We start from the raw sequence: 21712 nt of genomic DNA, 5'->3' as shown, positions 1-21712 counted from the left end.
CTTAAAACCGTACATTGGGGAAAATATATCCCAAGTGTGGGGATGAGGAAAATTTTCGTTTGTTTTGAAAAAAAAATTTAAAAAATCGAAAAAAATATATATAAAAAAATCAGAAAAAATTAAAAAATCAGAAAAAGAGAAAAACTTTAAAAAAAATGTGTTTAAAAGAATCGGAAAGTGGTAAGATGGCGGGGTAAAGTTTTGGTCCCTTTTCATGGTCACAATTCCCTAAATAACATGTGCCTAGTTGTTTAAAAAAAGGGGATTATGTAGTTTTCTAACCAAGGTTAGCATGCTTTCGGTGTAATAACTTGCATAACACGTTCGTTTACACTTGAGAACTGAGAAAGTATTGTTTGGTGAGATGGTTGATATTCTCCGATAGAACTTGTACAATTAGTGCATTTCGAGATCTTAGCTTGGCATGAGTGCAAAAGTGATAGAGACACTTAGGTTAAGCCTCGTCTGGATGAGCGAGAGTGTGGGTTTTGGGGGGTTGGGGCCTCATACATTATACATATGAGGATGGTTATGTGAGGGGCGGGGTTTGGTTCCTTTAGAAAACTTTATTGGGCCTATTCTTACATTTAATCAACTCCGGTGTTATTTTGCGAAACGATCCGACTTAATAGATTTTTATGTAATTGTTTTAGTATTTATCTGTTAGAGATGTGAAGCATTATGTTTATCATGCTAGTATGTAATGTTCAAGTATTATATTAGTTCAAAAAAAATTGTATTAGAGCTGCAAGATTTATGTATGCAATGTTCAAAGTATTATGTATTGAGTGAAAAAAAAAGAAAAAAAAAGAAAAAAAGAAAAAGAAAAAAGAAAAGAAAAAGAGAAGTTAGTGATGTTTATAGTTGTTTATTTTATTTTATTTTTCTTAGATTGTTTGTAATAAGTCGGATCGGATCGCTTGAGCTACTTTCAATATTCCCTTCCATACCCTTACACTTGGCCCCATTACAACCCGTTAAAGACCTCTTGATTTGTATTCATGTCAATAAGCATTTACATAGGTGGAGATTTGATGATTGTACAAGCGTATGCGAGGAGAATTGATTAAATATGAAATGTATGGATGATCACCAATAAAAATGGTAATGTGTAAATGTGTTATGTATAGGTAAAAGCCGAAAGCATGTTAGGTTTGGTTAGAAATCTTCGGTTTAAATGGACCATCAAGTGAACTAGTGCACCCGATAAAAATAAGGGAATAGGGTATGACTTGGGACCTTAACTGAACCGATTTTGTGGTAAGATTGGTGGATACAAGTTGAATGAAATAGAAAGTTTTTGTTTGAGATGTTGCTTGGGGCAAGCAACGATTAAGTGTGGGAATGTGACGGGTGGTATATGGGACAACCCTTAATTGATTTAAAGCCGTAATAATCATGATTTGAATTTGTTTATTTTGTGGAATTAGAAAACTACGGTTTTATTGGTGAATTGTAGGCTTAAAGGAGGTTCCGGGGCTGTTATGGAGTATAACGAGGTAACCGAATGAGCCGAAGACGCACGAGGGGTCAAAAGAAGTGAAAACGAGAAGGCGCGGTGGAAGTCCACCATGGCCCACGGTCCAGACCGTGAGCCACGGTCCAAGAGTGAAAAAAAGACATAGGCCACCGTACCGTGACCTTTGTCCCACGGTGAAGCCCACCGTGGCCCACGGTGGAGACCATGGGCCACGTTCCAGTTGAAGTTGAAAGTCACCGTGACCCTCGGTGTGAACCGTGGGCCATGGTGCGGGTCGTAACTGCTCGATTTGCTTCTTATTTTTAGACGTTTTTCCATGTCTTTTCATTATCTTTTCATTCTAAACAAGCTAGAGACGAATTTTGGAGATTGAGAACAAGACTTTGGTGATTCTAATCATTTGTTTGGGTTTATGATTCATTCGATTATCTTAATTGAGGTGATGATTAATCAAACAATGTGTGGCTAGTACTCTTTATGGTCTCTCCCGAATTGTAAGGGTTTCAATTGATTACTTGTTATTCGTTTATGTTATTTGTGGGATAGTGTTTTGATTCTATGATTAAATTACTATGGTGATTATGATTTTGATTAGTAATTGTTAATATAGTGTAAACCCGTGTTCTTGATTATCCGTTCTTGGTGCCATAGGCAATCGGGATTTAGTACAAGAGAATTAGGGTTAACTATATAACACTGAGTATTGAGTGACAACCTTGCGTTTTCATAATTCAAGTACTTAGTCCTCTTTTATCACTGTCAAACGCATTTTCACGAACTATGTTTATGTAGTTCATCCCACAAGTAAACGTTAACTGTATCAATATTGAAAACCTGAAATCGGGAGAGAGCATTCTTTCTTATATTGTTTAAAACTCGTTTATTGTTTTAGTTATTTTCGTTAATCAAAACCAAAAAACCAACTCATTGAATTTAATTTTTGCATTTAGTTTAATATAGATAAATTTCATAACTACTTAGTAACACAATTCCACAAACTCCCTGTGTTCGATACCCGCTTAACGCTAGCTAATAGTTGTAATCGGTTCATTTTTGAGTGAGTCTTCGACCTCACGTCAATCTTTCGGATTCGTGTATATTTCTTTCGATCGGATAGGATATCATTACGATACTCGGGTATTATACTATTAATATATAATTATATGTGTGTGTGAGAATTTAGAGAGAACAAAGCTTTTGGGTGCAAAGAATGAGCGTCCCATTCTCAACCTACTTATAGCTGATTTTGGACCTCATCGCGGTACGCGATGTTCATGGGCAAAGGCCGTCGCGTATCGCGAAGAATCTTATAACTATGTCGAGTCAGCCCTAGGCCTGCTACGTGGCACGCCACGTGGCAGGCTACGTGTCCTCTGCGTAACATCCACGTCGCGGTACAGGATGGCGAATCTAAACCCGTCGCGTATCGCGATGGAAGGATTTTTTTTTTAAAATCTTAATTCCCAACAAAAATACTAAGGCGGTCCTTAGCGATGCGAGCGTGCGAAGTGCAAAGTGCGCCATCAAAGAGCTACATTGCGCCCATCGCACTTCGCCCGAGCCCGTGCCCGTGGGCGTGCGCGTTCGGGTGCTTCGCACCCTCCGCTAGGACCACTGGGTGTGATATGTCTTATAAGAACATTAACATAGGAATTTTCTTCCTTATAAAGTGCTCACTAGTTTTATCATCTAGCGATGTGGGACAAGAAACTTACATTCCTATTTATACTATAGTGAAAGCTTCTCCCTTTCTTTCTTCCACCAATGTGGGATGGAATTTTCTCATTTCATTTCCTTACTTTTTCCTTTAATTTATTTTGAAGCTTGTTATAGGTATGAACTTTCATCACTAGATATAGGAATTGGGAGAAAAGATGTTCCCATATAGCCTTTCCCTTTACCGGATTGAGGTTGAACTGATTAATGGCTAGATTGACGATCGGGCATCTGTACGAGGTTATATTAAGGATATGAGTGTGTTTTCCTATCTTATCCGTATGTGTTAACAATGTTATTTTAGAGTTATCAAAACTAGAGAAATAGATCATAACTTATATCTCATCATTTCTAAGTACAACATAAGGATCCATGTTTTATCATGAATAAGTTATCAAAGTATTCTTTTTACCATTTCTAGTTTTCAAGAACATGAGTTACCACGAATGATTATTAATCATCAACCTTGATGTATTGAGTTAAGGTGATAAAACATTACTTCATCGAAGGATAATTGCAAAATAACCATGTGTTATACCAAACTAAACCACATGTTTCACATAATCATCAGGTAAAACAAAGCTTCTTCATAGATTTTAGATGGTAAATGGAGTTTAGCTCATAATGAGCATTGTTATAAACATTAGAAGAGATGATAACAAACACATGATTAAACTAGAACAATCTTACCAAATGTGGATGAATCTTCCTTCTTAATGATGATGGTGGATGATGATGATAACTTCCAAGCCTTCAAACTCTCCATAAGATCTTCAGTATAAATGTAATGTGGGTGTTTTTATAAGAGAAACTCGTTTAGAGATTTTCTTCAAGCACACATTATCAATGCAACATGAGCCTCTATTTATAGGCAGTCTGGAGTGAGAGGCACGGCCTCGTGCTTCCTGAGGCACGGTCCCGTGTCTAGGTGTCCAGTTGCATTAAATGCTGTCAGATCGTACATGATGACTCACCCACGGCCCCGTGCTTTATTGTAACATGTGCTAATTATTTTTTGTCTTTTCTGAAAGGTGACCACGGTCTCGTGGTTGAGAAGGCACGACCTCGTGCTTTTGTCTTCAGTGTTTGTCCTTTCTTGTAGATTTTTGTCTTTTCTTGTGTTTAGAAGCATGGGGGCGTGTTTCTTGTTTTTCTTGTGTTTTCTTCTGTTTTTTCTTCGTCTTTTCGCTTGTTTCTTCGTTTGAGGCTTGGGTTTACCTGAAATTGCATTTTATTATGATAAGTAGCCTTCGGAGCTATGTTATTTGATTGAAGTTGCCATTTTTAGAGATTATTTGATGGTAAAAAGATGTATATTTTTATATACATCAACACTACACACAGTTTGACTTTCCAAAGTCAACTGTGACTTTACATGTATTAACACAGATAGATACATACATATATGCATAAACACATAAACATACATACATATATACATATATGCATACGCATATGAATATATGTATATATCCATGCATACACATTCATATATATATATAGATAGATACATACATACATACATACATACATACATACATACATCGTACACATATGCATATAAGTATATATATCTATGCATGCATACACACACACACAGATACATACATACATATACACACACATACATACATAGTTGCCAACATATACAAATGCATACACATAGATGCCAACATACATATTACATACATATATACAATGTTGTAAAAATCCGCTAGTCGGGCGCTGGGGGTGGGAACTAACGATTAATCGGGAGTAATCGAGATTAATAGGGATTAATCATATCAGACTTTAATGTATAACTTGTCACGCCCCAATCTATGGCGAAAATGTCGGGACATGGGCTGATTGCTCACAGCTCTCAAGGTACTATAATGCAATTTTTAGAATGATAATATCTATTATTCAAATCCAAATAATTCAAAACGGTTCAAATAAAAAAAACACAAAATTCCATAAATTAAATAAGTAAAACAAAATCCAAATTTAAATCTTGTATCTTCTTCTCTAGCATGCAACCTTAAGTTTTCTTCAAACAAATCTTGATAATCATATCATACGGTGATCTGTATATGCGTTAAAAATACAATAATTTTGTCAACATTGAGTTGAGTGAGTAAAACACCAGATGAGTGTATATATAATAAGTATAGAAAAATGTTCAAACTGTATCAAGTGAGATAAGCAATTTAACCGAATAAGCAAGTAAATAAGTTGTCGGTAAGCTCGATGCCAGATGAACTGGGCGATGTTTAATATGACGGTATAACCAAATAAGCAAGTAAATAAGTTGTCGTTAAACACGATGCCAGATGAACTGGGTGATGGCTACTACGACGGTATGAGAAATTTAACCAAATAAGCATATAAGCATATAACACGTTAGACGTAAATTGGTATACACACATAATTAACAGTTGCAATTGAGTATTAAATAATAATAAAATAATTAGAACGCATATATCCCCAAAATAGTAAAAAAAATGAGTTAAAAGGGGGAGTGAGATACTCACCTTATCAGATGAGCAAACAGGAATAACAAGATAATAAGAATGAAGATCAGTGATTCAACCATTGACGATATAGCCTAATAAAAGATTAAATGTGGAAAAAATATAAGGAATTTATTACTAGAGATAGAGTTTGACAATAAATTATTAATTTGTTAAATATATATTATTTAAACTTATTATTTTATAGATCTAGTAATCTTTTAAATCTATCTTAACCAATATATTCACTATTATAAATAAAATTATTATGTAAAAAATATATGTTTATAATATATATATATATATGTTTGATTTCTTTTGAGAACCACTTTGAGTTTTAAGAACTCGAAAGAACTCAACGTAAAAATTTTTGTTTGAATTTGTTTTTACACATATGTAATACGTAAGTGTAAGTAATGTAAAAAAAATTACAGTATTTTTTTACACACTGAATCGACTTATTACACATGTGTAACTAATGTTTAAACTTGTGTAATCATTAAAAATACTTATTCTCTCTCCTGATTAATTTTTAATCAGATTTATTCTCAGCCACATATTCTATACTCATTTAATTAAATGTGCGGTCCATATTGAGTTCTTAAAGTTCTTACAACTCATCAAGGTTCTCAAAATATCCCTCCCTTACATATATATATATATATATAAGGAGGAAAATGTTAATTTAACTCATTTAAAATATATACATACAATATATATTTATGATATTTATAAAAGTTATTTTAACCATTTAAATATATTTATTGAATTAATTCTTAAGCATTTAAATAAGTTGTTATTATATTTATACGTACATACATACATACATACATACATACATACATACATATATATATATATATATATATATATATATATATGTTTAGGGGATGGATCTTGCGAGAAGTGATATTACAACAAGAAGTGCGAGAAGTGAAGGTATAACTCCATTAATCCCTAATTTCACTCCCTTTCATATGATGTTACATACATATATGTAAGTTGGTTGTATTTATGTCTTAATTACACATTCAAACCTACCTACAAACATATAAATGTACCGAGCTACATTCAAACCTATGTACCTACACACATACAAACATACTTACACATATACAAACATACGTACACATATACAAACATATGTACTTACACACATACATATGCACCTACACATAAGAAATGGAGTGAAATTAGGGATTAATGGAGTTACACCTTCACTTCTCGCACTTCTCGCTGTAAAAAAAAATCTGAAATGATCCAATACCTATATGTTTATACACATACACACACACACACACACACACACACACACATATAGGTTTTAATAAATATGTGGAAAAAACACAAATAACATTGTCGGTTTTAATAAAATATAATTTATTTATTGTTTAGAATGATTATTATTAATTAAAATTGATTAATTAACCCAAAATACCAAAAATAAGCAAAAAAAAAAAGAAGGGATGGCTGGGTCTCGAACCCGCGACATGCCATCCAGAAGCTTAACCAGGGGTGCACCAGCCAGCCATCTGGGCTGGTGTCTAACTTGGTTATAACTTCTAACAAGTTAAATATAAGTTAACAGAAACAAGAACCCAATTCGATATAAACCCTAAAGATCACTGATATAAGTCTATTTATATATCTCGAATCCCTTGTAAAGTTATGTTTATTTAATATTTCGGTTTAGTTCGTGTTTCATTCATCTTTTATTAATTTAGGGTTTGAGTCAACTATTATATGTTATCATGTTTTAAATCGTTTGGTGTCCTGCATGTTAAATTTAAGTCTTTCTAACATTTCATAAGAAGTTTGTGTTCGTTTTGCTCGTTAATGATTACATGATTAGTTCACTTAGAATGTTTTGATTTGTTTTCATGTAGATGGTGGCTTGAGAGTTAAGGAGAAGAAGGTCTAGAAAGTTCTAATCGTTACTTGGAGTTCAAGAAAAAAAGATTAATTAAGATTTTACAAGATCTAATAAAAAAAAAGAAAATTCGAAATCCCCCTCCAAGGCAAGCCGCGCCGTGCGACCGGGGGAGGCCAAGCCCGTCGCGCAACATCTAGGGGTTCTGTTCAGCATTATTTTGCATTTTTAAGGCCCAGCTCGTTATACATATATATATATATAGATGCAAACCTAAACGAATGTAGAACTTTGGGTAGCCGATTTTGAGAAGAAAAACAAGGGTTTGGAGGAGTTTTGAAGCTAGGAATCAAAGATGATCATCAAGCTTTCATACGAGTGTTCAAGGGTCGATTAAGACGGGTTCTCTCGTTCTTTTCATTGTTCTTGTTCATTATCTATCATGTCTTGCTTCTTTGTTTTCAATACTTGTTTAGTATTGTTTTTAATAATGATTCTAGGCTAGACTTCATGTCTACCTAGGTTTGATGAACATGTTTGATGCTTGATTCTTGCTTTGAACTATCGTTTTGATTATGATTTCATTTTATTAATAGTAAAAGACTTGATTTTGTTTTCATGATGCATATGAATGTTTATTATCTTGGTTGATTATTAATTATTGCTTCACATGGGTCTTGTTTTCTATTGATTGTGTTATTTAGATATTAGGGTTCATGTTTAATCAATTACTTGGTGTTTTGATTATTATGGTTGAATAGGCCTATTAGATCATATAAGCTTGTTAATCGTTGATTAGGATTTTGAATGTTTTGCTAAATTCCAATAGCTGTAAAGTGAGAAGTTGTTCATGTGTCTTGGTCAATCGCATGCTAGGATGGATTAGTGACAATATTCTTGCTTATTGTGTTGATCCTTGTTCATGATGTCGTGTTTAGCTTATCAAGTTATCTAGGGTTTAGTGTTTCGTGAGATTGCTTGCCTATGATACTATTAATTAACCCTATTTGATAACTGTGAGGAAATAAATATAACTGATTGCTTAATAATCTAATAATTATTCTTTGGGATGTCGTTTGATTTGGTCAAGGGTCCTTTAGGGTTTGTTAGATGAATATGTTTAGAAATCAGTTTCCATATCATGTTATTTGTCCATTGCTTGATGATTGTTGATGCATGGGATTCTTACCTAGGTAGATTCCTTCTCTTATTGGCTTCGATCTTGTGTTTGGTTGCTTGTTTCTCGTTTACTTGTTTATTTATTTTCTTAGTTTAATTTTAGTTTAAAATTCCCATTAAAACATTAATAATAAATAGTCGTGTCTAATTAGTTAATTTACGTAATTTATAGAGTCCTGTGGGTTCGATATTCTGAACTTACTTAGCTTTAGTACAATTGATCGGTTCACTTGCCGGTGTTTTGTGTAGTTGAGTCTCAGGTCTAGTTTTTATTACTTGTTTAATTTAGTTAATATATGATTGACTGTTTTCACCACATCAATCACAATTGAATCAATCCATTAGTGTTAATTAAATTTGGGTTAGGGTTAATGTTCTTTGCTTATAAACGAACACAATTCACTAAACAATTACCTCTAATCACGATACACGACGGATTAATTTGAGAAACAAGGTCGGCTATAAAGGTTGACGAACAGACTATCAAACAACAACGAAAATCAGATGCTATTTTCTTACATCTGTTTCCGTTTTCACTTGCATGTAAAGCAGCTACTTGGCTTGATACTCAGCCACCTGGCACATTCACCACTTGGGAAGCACTAAGTTATGTATTTATCAAGAGATACTTCCCACCGTCTAAAGCGGCTATTCTTCGCGATCAGATTCACTCGTTTCACATGGAGCCGGGGGAGCAATATTGTCATGCCTGGGAGCGTTTTCAGAACATGCTAGCTCGTTGCTCACAGAATGGTCTCACACCATGGGCTCTCGTGGAGAAATTTTACAACGGATTGAACTACGAAACCCAAGTTCGGTTCGACACGGCCGCGGGAGGAAGTTTACTGGTGAGGAAAAATGTCACCGAGTGTAACGAGATGTTTGAGAGCTTTTCTCAATCTGATTATGCCAAAGTGCCACATCGCGGGAATTCCACTCCCGTTAGCAGTACATCCTCATCCGCTCGAAGTGTACACCTGGTTAATCTGGATACTAGTGTGGCAGCTGCTTTGGAATCACTAACTAGAGAGGCTAAGGAGTTGAAGTCCAAGGTGGACATGTGTGAGTTTTATAGAGGTGGACATGGTACGTTGGAGTGCCCGGTGATGAATCAACAGGTCGATTTTGTTGCTGGTTAGAATAGGTTTCCCAACAATTACAATAACAACAACAATCAGAGTTGGAACACCTACAAGAACCCGAATCAGAATAATTCTAATTGGCGTCCGTCAGGCGCACCACCCGGCTTTCAAAATTCTTATGCTCCAGGACAAGGTCAGTATTTTAATGATAATAATACCAATGGTACTAATGTTCAAAATAACGTGCAGGATTCGAACGTTGGAATTGGGCGTTTGGAAGAGATGATGAAGCAAATCCTGGAGAGAAACCAAGCTACACAGAAGAAGTTCTCCGAGCATGACCTCCTTTTTAAGAACTAACAATATGCTATTCTTGATATTCAGAGGATTGTTGGTGATATTACTCGTTGTTTAGAAGAAAGGCCCCCAGGTCATTTTTCGGGTATTCCTCAAATTAATCCGGCTGCTCAATTGAAAGCCATCTCCACTCGTAGTGGCAGGGTTTTTGGTCCGGAGAGAGTTAGTAAAGAAGTTGAGAAAGATGGGGAAGACGATTTGGTGGATGAGGAGAAAGAGGTAGAGGCTCCGGGTAAGTCACAAGGTACAACACCAATTATTGAGCCACAAGTTAAGAAGAAGCCGGTTAGAGTCCGGCCACCACCACACATCATTGACCCTGCCTATGTCCCGTATCCCCCCCGTCTAAAACATCAACAGAATACGAAAGATTACGAACATTTTCTCGATATATTTAGCCAATTGAATGTCAACCTCCCGTTCGTTTAAGTCCTCCAGCATATGCCTAAATACGCCAAATTTTTGAAAGACCTTCTTAAAAGAAAGGATAAGTTGGAGGAGCTGTCGACTTTACCGCTAAATGGAGAGTGTTCTGCAGTAGTCCTTAATAAAGTACCGGAGAAATTACCCGACCCTGGCGTTATTACCATTCCATGTCTTTTCAGAAGTGACACAACGTGTCAAGCATTAGACGATATTGGAGCTAGTATATACCTCATGCCATACTCTTTGTATGAAAATTTGGGCCTAGGAGAGCTCACCCCTACTCGTATGACGTTGTCCTTAGCCAATCATTCCGTTAAGTATTCGAGGGGTGTCGTGGAGAATTTGCTCGTTAAGGTAGATAATTTGGTTTTTCTCGCGGATTTTGTTGTTTTGGATATGGAGGCCGACGAGAGAGTTCCTATCATTTTAGGTCGTCCATTCTTACGTACCGCTAGGGCAATCATTGACGTGTTTGAAGGCAAGATCACTCTTAGAGCCGGTGATGAAAGCGCCACTTATTTGGCGAAGTCCATGAGACATCCGAGTGGTCAAGACGGTCTTATTGATCCATGCCATCCAGTTTACTCGATATAATCATTTGTCTCGGGCATGGATTCAAGTCGTGACGATTCCCGTTCGGTGAGTATTGGTGTGAAAAAGGAACGAGAGGTTTTTAGTTCTCGATAAATGGTAAAGTGTGTTGGAGAAAGAGGTGGTGGAAAGCGCAAGTTTGAGAAGGTTCGTGGAGTTGGAAAGAAGAAGACCAAGGTTGACGAATGGTTGGATCGTGATTCGATATCTTTGAGGGCAATGGAGTTCTACCGAGGTGGAGGAAGCTCCACTCGGTCCGCCACGTGATTCGCATAACATGGGTTCTTGAGTGAACACTCAAGTGTAGAGTTTGTATATTTTATTTTATTTCTATTTTCATTTTTTATTGAGTCGCTAACGTAGTTTTTGTAGTTCGACTTTGTTTTCACGTTTTTGAGTTTTGCTAGTATGAAGATTGTTTGAGCTAGAGAGGCGATCCCCTAGTAAGAGTATATTGAAAAAGACAAGTGTGGGGATGATAGAGTAGCAGTGGAGCCGTATACTTTATGTTTATTATTATTTGCTGCTAATTATTCATGTGTTATTTGTTGGTGATGTGTACACTTTAATTGCATAATATCTATCTGTTTGATAAGATATATTTCTAGATATTGTTTGTTTTGTTTTGTTGCTTACGTTCGTGTGTGAGAGAAGGAGTTATCATTTGCTGAGCACGTTCGTAGTTGGAGGGCATCCATGGAAGAAGACTTTGGCATCATGTTTCATTCGCATATTACCAGCTAAGTCTTTTCCATTATCCAGCTTGTTAACTTTTTATTTTGCTTTTGTTTTTTATTTTTAGGTTTTTAGTTTTTTGTAGTCCGACTTTATTTTTTATTTTTATTTTTTTTTAAGTCGTCCTTGTCCTTGCATTGAGGACAATGCAAAATTTAAGTGTGGAGATAGGATATTTGAGTCGTAGTTTAAATTGAGTTTTTGTTAAAATAAATAAATAAATAAATAAAAATTTGAAAAATGTTTTTAAAATGTCCCTTGAATCTAGTTTTTTGCGTTAAAGTGGGAGATGATGATATTTATCGGAAATTGGTTTTTCAAACTACTAATAATATGAGATAAATAATAGAAAGCACACTTAACTTGGGATGTGTCGGTAGGCTTAGCCTTGAAAATGAAAGGGCAATTTGATAAAATGGTTAAAACGGAAATCTCTTGTGGGTAAAGCGTTTTGTCCGTAGAAAATAAGTAATGAAAGGTCTGCCATACCCAAGCCTCAATTCTTGGTATGAAAAAGTGGAAATATTATAAAGTTTGAAAAGTTTAAAAAATTTGAATACGTTATCATATGATGTTTGGGTAGGTTTAACGTTAGAGTATGCCGTGTAGCTTGTGATATAAATTTAAACTGCTAGTTTTAGTGTTTTACACATCATTGGGGTATGGTTTTATAACTTTAAATCTTGTATTGATGGGATGCCCTGGGTCCGAAGACTATGGGTCTGTATGCCGACTATTCATCTGGGTATTCACAATTCCAAATGGGGTTGTGAATATTTAAAATAAAGCTAAAAAAGAGCAAACTCGCAGATTTCTGCCATATAAGTCTTTAAACATGATCACAAAAAGTACAAAAGTACAAATGCATTACAGACTTGATCATCCACGCTGTTAGCCATGTGGGGGTCCCCTTGCTCACGTCCCATTAAGAAACGGACCACAAGGGACAAGCCACATATAAGCCCTACAGATGAAATTTTGCATACTCACCTATGGTGATGGTTCGGTGTATTGCTTGATAACGGGGGTATGTCATGTTGTGGGGAACACTAGCTATAAATTAATTGTACCTTAATCATATCTAATGGCTGCTTGGTAGACTTTGATGCTTAAGCTTAGGTGGATAAACAATACCCTTGATCGTCTTAACTATTCATGAATAAAAAATAGAGCAACAAAAGTTTTAAATCTGCTAATTTTGAGGTTTAAGTCAAGTTGGGGTGGTCTGGTCCGGTAAAAGCTGAAAATAAGCAGGTCTTAATTGTGTATACCACTGAGTAATATTATTGTCGGATCTTATTTGTCCCGGTAAAGATTAAGGCATAGGTTTAAGTGGACAACAATATCGGTGATCTCGGTTTTTGCGTTCATCTAAGCTTTAAAAATTAACCTATATGTTTGTAAGACTGTAATTTTCCGATTCTGGTCTACTTACATCAGACTTTTTCAGGGACGAAAAAAGAGTAAGTGTGAGGATATTTGATATACGTCTATTTATACATCTCGAATCCCTTGTAAAGTTATGTTTATTTAATGTTTCGGTTTCGGTTTAGTTCGTGTTTCATTCATCTTTTATTAATTTAGGTTTTGAGTCAAGTATTATATGTTTATCATGTTTTAAATCGTTTGGTGTCTTGCATGTTAAATTTAATTCTTTCTATCATTTCATAAGAAGTTTATGTTCGTTTTGCTCGTTAATGATTACATGAGTAGTTCACTTAGAGTTTTGATTTGTTTTCATGTAGATGGTGGCTTGATAGTTAAGGAGAAGAAGGTCTAGAAAATTCTAATCGTTACTTGGAGTTCAAGAAAAAAAGATTAATTAAGATTTTACAAGATTTAATAAAAAAAAGAAAATTCGAAATCCTCCTCCAAGGCAAACCGCGCCGCGCGACCGGGGGAGGCCAAGCCCGTCGCGCGACGTCTAGGGGTTCTGTTCAGCATTATTTTGCATTTTTTAAGGCCCAGCTCGTTATATATATATATATATTTATATATATATATATATGGATGCAAACCTAAACAAATGTAGAACTTTGGGCAGCCGATTTTGAGAAGAAAAACAAGGGTTTGGAGGAGTTTTGAAGCTAGGAATCAAAGATGATCATCAAGCTTTCATACGAGTGTTCAAGGGTCGATTAAGACGGGTTCTCTCGTTCTTTTCATTGTTCTTGTTCATTATCTATCATGTCTTGCTTCTTTGTTTTCAATACTTGTTTAGTATTGTTTTTAATAATGATTCTAGGCTAGACTTCATGTCTACCTAGGTTTGATGAACATGTTTGATGCTTGATTCTTGCTTTGAACTATCGTTTTGATTATGATTTCATTTTATTAATAGTAAAAGACTTGATTTTGTTTTCATGATGCATATGAATGTTTATTATCTTGGTTGATTATTAATTATTGCTTCACATGGGTCTTGTTTTCTATTGATTGTGTTATTTAGATATTAGGGTTCATGTTTAATCAATTACTTGGTGTTTTGATTATTATGGTTGAATAGGCCTATTAGATCATATAAGCTTGTTAATCGTTGATTAGGATTTTGAATGTTTTGCTAAATTCCAATAGCTGTAAAGTGAGAAGTTGTTCATGTGTCTTGGTCAATCGCATGCTAGGATGGATTAGTGACAATATTCTTGCTTATTGTGTTGATCCTTGTTCATGATGTCGTGTTTAGCTTATCAAGTTATCTAGGGTTTAGTGTTTCGTGAGATTGCTTGCCTATGATACTATTAATTAACCCTATTTGATAACTGTGAGGAAATAAATATAACTGATTGCTTAATAATCTAATAATTATTCTTTGGGATGCCGTTTGATTTGGTCAAGGGTCCTTTAGGGTTTGTTAGATGAATATGTTTAGAAATCAGTTTCCATATCATGTTATTTGTCCATTGCTTGATGATTGTTGATGCATGGGATTCTTACCTAGGTAGATTCCTTCTCTTATTGGCTTCGATCTTGTGTTTGGTTGCTTGTTTCTCGTTTACTTGTTTATTTATTTTCTTAGTTTAATTTTAGTTTAAAATTCCCCTTAAAACATTAATAATAAATAGTCGTGTCTAATTAGTTAATTAACGTAATTTATAGAGTCCTGTGGGTTCGATATTCTGAACTTACTTAGCTTTAGTACAATTGATCGGTTCACTTGCCGGTGTTTTGTGTAGTTGAGTCTTAGGTCTAGTTTTTATTACTTGTTTAATTTAGTTAATATTTAATTGACTGTTTTCACCACATCAATCACAATTGAATCAATCCGTTAGTGTTAATTAAATTTGGGTTAGGGTTAATGTTCTTTGCTTATAAACGAACACAATTCACTAAACAATTACCTCTAATCACGAAACACGACGGGTTAATTTGAGAAACAAGGTCGGCTATAAAGGTTGATGAACAGACTATCAAACAACAACGAAAATCAGATTAAGTTGAGGGTTAAGGACCGCCAGGGTTAGGGGGTTGTGTCTGTCAGTTTAATTGAGTTATTATAAACGATAGCTTGTATAACAGTTCGTATTATGGTCGGCTAAGTCACAATTGGTAAAACGAATCAACGAGATCGAGTTAGCTTATTTAAGTTGTCTGTTTGGCCGATAATGGAATGTATAACACACCCCTTGATTCAATTTCTATAAAAACTACGAGAATTAAGGTCTAAGACATCCCAATTGTAATCGGGTTTTCGAAATACGGGTATGGGTTTACGGGTCGGAGCTGGGTAACGGGTTAGTACTATAATAATGTAAATAATAGTAATTGCATTTTAGTCCCTACATTTTAAGGGTGGAGACATGTCAAGGTAATAGTTTAAGTTTTGGTAATTTTTGCCAAAGTATGAAAGTTATAATTATATTTTATATAATTAATTAAACCATAATATAATAATAATAATTATAATAAATTTACTTGATAAATGCGGTATAATTTCCTGAACCTCGAAATGGGTCGGGTTGTTAATTAAAATATAAATTTGAAACATCCGAGTTCTTACATAACTTTTAGTTTTGCACACACACACACACATTTTTATATGTAATTTTCAGTTTTATACGTACACAAACATATTTTGGCCTGAATCTCGTTGGAAGCCGCTGGTTTTTGTTGGAATTTTGCCGGAAACTGCTGCTTTTGGTCGGAATCCAATCGGAAACCGCTTATTTTGGTCGGAATCTCACTGGAAACCGTCATTTTTGCCGGATTCGATCATTGACCGATTAATTAGCCGACTAGCCTAAAATTAATCAGTGAACTGGGGACTAGCGATTAATCGGAGATTAATCAATGCCTAGTCGGGATTTTTGCAACACTTCATATATACACAATCACAAGTGAATAGACAAATATACCCCTGCACACACATATCTAACTGACAGTTATGCCCAACAGTTATTTCAACATACATATTACATACATATATACATAGTTATATATGTGTGTGTATACATATTACATGCCCAACAGACAAAAACATAAGGACATAAACACAAGCACACATTGTTCCTTAAACACATGCAGGCATACATACGAGCATACATAAAGATTAATTTAACATTAGTTATTCGTTGTAGATTCAGTTTAATATAAATGAATATATTACACATTAGTGGTTATACTAATATAACCAAAAACCTAGTAATTACACTAGTACCAAAATACCATATTCGTAGTTCATCAAAACACCTGATTACTACTCCCTCTGTCCCATTATAAGTGTCATAGTTTGACTTTTCAAGTCTTTCTTTTGTAACCTTGACCGTAAATATTTTTGTTCGTGTCATATAATACTTGATGAAAATTATATCAATGTAAAATACATTTAAAACCCAATCCATTCATATATTTTACATCAAGTATTATATAACACAAACAAAAATATTGTCGGCCAAAGTTAAACAAGAAAACTTGAAAAATCAAATTAGGACACTTATAATGGGACGGAGGGAGTATTTATTATAGATTATAACTACTAATTTAACCAAACAAACCTAAACAACTACTCCAATAAATCTTGTCCACTTGCATTGAAGTTGATGGTGTAGATACTGTGCGGCTAGGTGTACACCTACACCACCATATCAACCCTTAGGTGGCTCCATGACAAATCGAGCAACATGGCAGCTACAAGGAACAAGCATGAACTTCATTATTAATCGAAGAAATCACAGCTACAATTTCACATTCCATAACTCAAAATTGAGGCTCGATTCATGCATGAGAAAAGTCGGGTGTTGGCGAAAATGGTTATTGACCATGCCGTTAAGGTTAATTGAAGACGAAGAGATGGCGACGGCGGAGAGGGGACAACGGTTAGGGTTGTAAAATGCAAATGAAAGGGGCCTTTATTGAGCCGGTAAATGATATATTGGGTAAAAAGATATTGTTGCCCTTGAAATTAAAAGAGATTACAGCCGTTAGATAATAGTTGGGCCCGATTGCAAAAATGACATCACACTATCACAGGGTTGAAACCTGTGTTTGAGGTTCCATTAAAAGGACCATATTTGCAATTAACTCAATATAAAATTTAAAGTAAATTTCAATAGCTGATGTATGCGTTCAATTAATTAATACTATAAAAATAAACTAAACTTGTGTTTATCTTGAAAAAAAACCTCTTAACAAAGAGAGTCTAAGTAACATCTAAATTAATTAAAAAAATTAATCTTATAAAAAGAGAAACACGTTTGCATGGATCTAATAGAGTTATCTCCTCTCGTGAGCTGGAAGAATAATGTTTTTACGGTGGGTTATGCTTTTTAAAAGCAGTTTCATACAAAGTTACTAACACAATGAATTTCGACTATCAACACATGCTTATACCAGTTGTATTTGATACCTTTCTTTTTACTGCGTCTGAGGTTGTGGAACTATTTATTCGAGTTCAACCAATAACATATAATAATAATATTATAACTCCAAGATTAATAAACGTAGTTTAAAATGGTCTAGCGACGCAGCTCGTATGCATTTCCATTTTATTTCAATGTAAGAAAATTGTTACTATAGGTACCCATGAATCTTTGAAAAGATGCTAAGGGGGTGTTTGGTAGAGGGAATTGAGGGGTGAGAAATGGAATTGGAAAGAATTCTCTTGTTTGTTTATGAAAGAAAGAGGTGAGAAATGGAAATAAACCATTTCCATTTCTCTGATTTTGTTTCTCTAAAAAAAGCGGAGAATTGGATTTCTCTGCTTTCATTTCTCCCATCTTTCATTCAGTCTCAACTCCTCCACGGCCATTTTTAAGATGCCTACAGAGACAGCATACTAGATGACCTGGAATCCAGTTCACTCACCATCTTCCGTACGGTCTTCTCTCCTCCGTCTACTACTGATGACCGAAACCCTAATTACATCGTCGCCGCCTCTAGCGACGGTTCAATCGCATCGTATTCGCTATCCTCTCTAATATCCTCCGTCGTATGTTGTAGTTACATCAATCTGCTATTACTCTCTAATTTTTTTATACTTGCCAACCAATTTTATATGCATTTCTTTGCTTTTGCTTACAGTCACCAGCTGTTGGGAGTTCTAGGGCTCAAAAGTAAGTAGTTTATATTTTATGATTGTTTATTTATGAATTAAGTAGTGAATGCGGATAAATATCGGATATCGGTCAAGGATTGATATTTGAGATATCGATCATCGTGATGGGATTTCGCTAATTCTAATATCATGTAAAATTCAATATATTCTCTTACTATTAACAGATTAACCTTTTGCAACTGCCAAAACACTAACCATTGTGGCAAGTAGGAACTAATTAAGACTTAAAATACTAACATTGAGCACTAAAAATGGATAATGAAGAATTTAAACACTGATATAGGGAATATCGGTGATATATCAATCAATATCGCCGATATAATCGGTACTGATATTCTGGCCAATATTTTACCAAGGGACCGATAACTGATATAGGTGATATATCACCTATATCGACTGCATAGTTTATGAATTGAAAGTGATTATACAAAGCCTTTTGAGGATGCATTTAGATTGTGTTTGTTGAATATGTGATTATTATTATTGTTACAGCTTCATGTTCTATGATCATGATTGAGTATCTGATTTTGATTAGTCCTTACACATGATCACTTTCAAATTTTAAAATTGTGATTCCAAACACCCCCTTAATGAGGGTGTGTATTTGCGGCTTGCTTATGGTAGTTTTCTTTAGTTTATTTGTAGCTGAACCAGATTGTTTAATTAATGGACACGATGGGCCTACTTATGATGTCAAGTTCTATGGCGATGCTGAAGATTCCTTGCTGTTGAGGTAAACATCTAATGATGCTTGCTAGTTATATACTTATTATGTGTCGGCAATTCCTTTTTGTTTGCTTGTTTGTTCAGACTTGTTTAGTTTTCATAGTATCCATTCAACAATCGAGTCTAGTTTGTAAGAAAAAGTATAACTATTTTACTTTGAGAACAATACAAACTATTATTTCCTAAAGTGGACCATATTCCCGGATTGATGATATGTTCCCTTGGTCGGAAAAGATAAATTGATGAACGCTGTAGAATTACTTAGAACTAGTTGTTATTAAGATAATGTCTTTCTCATGCTCGTTCTGTAAACAATTTATGTTGGATTAACATCGTCTTATATCTGTTAACTTATGTTTTTATTTAGTTGTGGTGATGATGGTCGGATTCGAGGATGGAAGTGGATGGATATGTTTGAAGCAAAGCAGAATGGTTTGTCACGCGAAATTCTATTCATTATCATTTTATTAAGTTTTGAGTTACAGTCCAATAAATGTGATATATTCGTTCTTTGACAAAATCTTGATACACTTTTTATTCACTCTACACATTATTCTTGCAGGTGGCCTTTTGAAGCCGCAACTTGACTTAGCAAATCCTCAACATAAGTTAGTCACATAAACTTAAAACGATGATAAATTATGAGTGTGTTAGTTTAGTTCTAAGTAATGTTTTTTTTCTTCTCCTCAGAGGTCCTTGGGGTGCACTTTCTCCTATCCCTGAAACTAATGCTATTGCTGTTGATACTCAGGTCTGTAAGCTTTTCCTTAAAAAAACATGTGTCGGCATTTATAACTAGATAAACATGTATGTAAGATTTGAGTTGATTTTTCATGTACCATAGGGAGGTTCCATATATGCAGCTGCTGGTGATTCATGTGCCTATTGTTGGGATGTGGTATGTATTTCCTGAATGTGATTAAATAATCAAATACAGAGATTAGTTTTCTTTTTCCCTTTTTGGATAAATGGAGTTCTATGTTGTGCAATACGTTTTCAGGAGAAATCTAAAATCAAACTGACTTTCAAAGGGCATTCTGGTTATCTACATTCTGTTGTTGCCCGAAATTCTTGTAATCAGGTATATGCTAATACGTTTTTTTTCTCTTCTCACTTAATTTTGTTTTCAGTTAATGTATTCTGTTAGTTAATCTTGTTTTCCACTGCTCTGTTTGTAGATTATAACTGGCTCAGAGGATGGAACAGCAAGAATTTGGGGTACGTATCCCAAAACACTTTGGTTAAATAATTAGATTGCTATTTTTTATAGTTTCTGCAATCGAATTATAGGTATTAGTTATCGACCGGCCAACTCTTAATTTGGTTAGTTTATTGCAGATTGCAGAAGTGGAAAGTGTACTAATGTTATTGAGCCAGGAAAAGATAAGAAATCTAAAGAGTTCTTTTCATATGTCAGTTGCATTGCTCTTGATGCTAATGAAAAGTGGCTGGTAAGGCAACAATCTTTATATATATTCTAGTTTTTTGTGACCACATGCCTTCACATGTGTTTCTGTTTTAGTTTTTAAGTAATACTGAACATATATTTGTAGGCATGTGGGTCTGGGCGAAATTTATCAGTGTGGAATCTTTCAGCTTCTGAAAGAATTTCAGGGATCACGACACGTGCTTGCATCCAAGATATATGCTTTGATGATAATCAAGTAACTACTTTTATTTATTTTAGTTTGTGGGCCATATACTCTATGTGAAAGTTATCTTCCCTTTGTTTATTTTACTTATGTTGTTTCGATCATTTCCAGATTTTAGCTGTGGGTGCAGAACCAGTTTTGAGTCGTTATGACATAAACGGTGTTATGCTGTCTCAGATACAATGCGTACCTCGGTCAACATTTTCTGTTTCCTTGCATTTATCGGGTGTATGTTCTTCGTTTCCAGTTCCTTTTTTGTATTCAACTCCGAAAAGATTTTTAACTATTTTTAACCATTGAGATGGTCGAGTTGTATACCGATGGTTCAATGGGATAGTTGTGTATGGTTGAAGTATGTTTTGTATGTGAATTGGTTTTAACTATGGTTGATGTTTTTTGCTTAAAAACTATGTTTTGTATGTGAATTGGTTTGATCAATGCATATTTTGGTTGGAATTTATGCATCTTTTTATATGTTTTTTATTTTTTAATAAATATTTGTTATGAAAAAAATACTTGTGCTAATGATAAAGTTGATATAATTCTCTGTTTATTTTCTATGTACCAAACAAGAGAAATGATTCTCAGCTATATTTCTCTACTGAAATCTCTGTACTACCAAACAAAACAGTCAATTCTCATTCTCCAGACCAATTCCCTTTCTCTGCAATTCCATTTCTCTACAATTCCATTCTCTGTACCAAACACCCCCTAAAGGCATAAAACCATAAACAAAAAAGATGCCCAAGTGAAAAGGTGAAGTAAACCAAAGAGAGGAATCATGTGCTTTAAAATAATAGAAAAGGATAGATACGAAAATCCCCAAAAAGCAAAGGACCATTATAGTAAATTCACA

General features: G+C 34.6%; 2 protein-coding genes across 2 annotated transcripts in view; one reads left to right on the top strand and one right to left on the bottom strand.

The window, feature by feature from the left end:
- Window positions 1–21712, bottom strand: part of LOC143565530 (uncharacterized) — a 78315-nt gene that overhangs the window by 48857 nt on the left and 7746 nt on the right. The window lies entirely within an intron of this gene.
- On the top strand, window positions 5017–21156 carry LOC143565533 (THO complex subunit 6-like). Its single transcript, XM_077052488.1, has 13 exons — window positions 5017–5062; window positions 18180–18352; window positions 18445–18476; window positions 19113–19211; window positions 19572–19636; window positions 19767–19812; window positions 19895–19955; window positions 20049–20102; window positions 20205–20285; window positions 20383–20422; window positions 20543–20655; window positions 20758–20868; window positions 20968–21156. Exons 1-13 carry the CDS (start codon window positions 5017–5019, stop codon window positions 21154–21156), a joined length of 1110 nt encoding a protein of 369 aa, XP_076908603.1.

Source organism: Bidens hawaiensis, unplaced genomic scaffold, assembly GCF_021521415.1.
Source record: "Bidens hawaiensis isolate Kalapana, Puna unplaced genomic scaffold, B.hawaiensis_p1.1 tig00022384_1, whole genome shotgun sequence".
Lineage (NCBI taxonomy): Eukaryota > Viridiplantae > Streptophyta > Magnoliopsida > Asterales > Asteraceae > Bidens > Bidens hawaiensis.
The sequence above is the reverse complement of the archived record's forward strand: the minus strand, read 5'-3'. Positions and strand labels throughout refer to the sequence as shown.

Bases quoted from the DNA above. Each gene is read 5' to 3' on its own strand.
- LOC143565533 (XM_077052488.1), top strand. From the start codon at position 5,017: ATGGCGAAAATGTCGGGACATGGGCTGATTGCTCACAGCTCTCAAG. The intron at 5,063-18,179 runs GTACTATAATGC...GCCATTTTTAAG, and splicing joins GATTGCTCACAGCTCTCAAG to ATGCCTACAGAGACAGCATA. The intron at 19,637-19,766 runs GTTTGTCACGCG...TTATTCTTGCAG, and splicing joins GTTTGAAGCAAAGCAGAATG to GTGGCCTTTTGAAGCCGCAA.